The sequence below is a fragment of the Oikopleura dioica genome, chromosome XSR (genome assembly GCF_907165135.1).
Source record: "Oikopleura dioica chromosome XSR, OKI2018_I68_1.0, whole genome shotgun sequence".
In the NCBI taxonomy this organism is placed as follows: Eukaryota; Metazoa; Chordata; class Appendicularia; order Copelata; family Oikopleuridae; genus Oikopleura; species Oikopleura dioica.
Window position 1 is genome coordinate 9,791,475 of NC_137294.1, and position 1,902 is coordinate 9,793,376.

The following is a 1,902-nucleotide window of genomic DNA, read 5'->3' on the forward strand; positions in this document are numbered from 1 at the left end:
GTCTACAAACCATCGAGCGCTCTCCTTTGATATTCCTCCAGATTAGAATTGACAATAATAGGAATAACGGCATTTGTAATCTCTTGCTAATAGACAGGATAATCCACATCTACCTGGCATGGCGATCTTTTGCTACGATTTTCAAATGAGAGGCTGTTTGTGAAGCATTCATGATGAAAAACAATTTATAGAGGTTTATCCTGGTAAAGACTGGGGGTTACTTTCTGTCTAGTATTTGGGCGCTAATTATCGTATCGAAAAAAGATTAAAGGACGAAGAGTCCAACCGTTCTGGGATGAGAATAATCGCTTTAATTAGAAAGTTGGAATTAATTTACGCCTTATGGCGAATATTTCGACGCGGAATTGCCACGAATTTAGAAATGTGCCCTCGTGTGGCGCCCGAGCTGCGCGCTCGCTCCTGGGGCAGTGATATCGCAGTCTTTAGGTGAAAGAATTTTCTGTTTGCCGAAAACGTTGCGGAAAAGGTTTTCTTCTATTTTTTATTGTCGGTATTTTGGATTTCTTCTGTGAGTAAGAGTAGCTGGAGCAAAATGGGAAAGCAGAATTCGAAGGTATTCGATGGGTTGTTGTTAATATTGTAGAACTGGCTTACTTCAAGAGCTTGCGTCAATAATTAACATTTTGTTTATTCTAGCTTAAACCTTCCGACCTTCAAGAGCTCGTCAGCCAAACACAATTTACCGAGAAAGAACTACAGGACTGGTATTCAGGTACTCGCTCCTCTCCATTTCAATTTCGAATTCAGTTTTTTCAGGATTTCTAAAAGACTGCCCCAAAGGAACTTTGACAGTTGACGAGTTCAAGAAGATTTATGGTAATTTTTTCCCTTACGGAGATGCTGGCAAGTTTGCCGAGCATGTTTTCAGGTGAGCGCGCAGTGTGTTACTGGAATTAGCGGATAAACCCGTCACAATATGATAATTGAACTACTTAGGACATTCGACGCGAATGGCGACAAATCAATAGACTTCAAAGAATTTATTATTGCGCTTTCTGTGACGTCCAGGGGAAATTTGGACGACAAACTCAAGGTGCTTAGAAATTGAATTCACGTTCGCCAATCAGTTCAGTGGGCATTCCACATGTACGACCAGGACGGGGACGAGATGATCTCTTACGATGAAATGCTCGAGATCGTCCAGGCAATCTACAAGATGGTCGGCACAGTGATGGTAATTGTTTAACTTTGATTGTCACTTTCGGGTGGCGCTTGTCAAGTTCGTTCTTCATTTGCGTCCGCCGCGCCGATGATCCGAAAAGGCACAATGCACTCTTGGGAGATATTTCTTTTCATTCTACTACCGCAGCCTTTTAAAAATTAAATCTAAACTTTCCCCCACCGAAGAACCACTTGCACTAACACTTACTGTCTCTCTTTCAGAAAATGCCGGACGACGAGGCCACTCCGGAAAAACGCACCGAGAAGATCTTCAACCAAATGGACAAAGACAGAAACGGCGTCATCACAATGGACGAATTCATTGTCGGTGCTAAGGAGCGGAGCTTTCCATCATTTAGCTTTGTAAAGACGAGGACGAAGTAAAAATCAACTCGACATAAGTTAAAGACGAAAATATATAAGGGATGCGTATCTGAAATTAATCGTCGCCTCGAGAGACGAATATAAGGGGCGATTTAAGCTGACGGGTCGGATCATCCAAGCCGGATCAAGACGGGACGTCCGTTCCAAAGTAAGCCGCTATAAAACGCACTCAGCTGTCTTCTTTGCGTATTTAGGCCTGACCCTATCATTTATGATAAATCGATGATTATGCATGATCCCTAGGCTTACCGGACTAAATTTCGACCAATATTTCTAGCTTAGTTGGGTAGTCATATGACACAGTTTTAGAAAGCCTAGCTTCTGGGCTTTCATTTG

General features: G+C 42.4%; 1 protein-coding gene across 1 annotated transcript; it reads left to right on the forward strand.

Annotated features, from left to right (window-relative positions):
* Positions 1-485: 485 nt before the first annotated feature.
* LOC145709230 (neurocalcin-delta-like) lies at positions 486-1,566 on the forward strand. The gene is made up of 6 exons (XM_081786908.1): positions 486-574; positions 658-733; positions 778-889; positions 958-1,054; positions 1,094-1,195; positions 1,405-1,566. Exons 1-6 carry the CDS (start codon positions 554-556, stop codon positions 1,564-1,566), a joined length of 570 nt encoding a protein of 189 aa, XP_081643034.1. The 5' UTR covers positions 486-553.
* Positions 1,567-1,902: the final 336 nt, after the last annotated feature.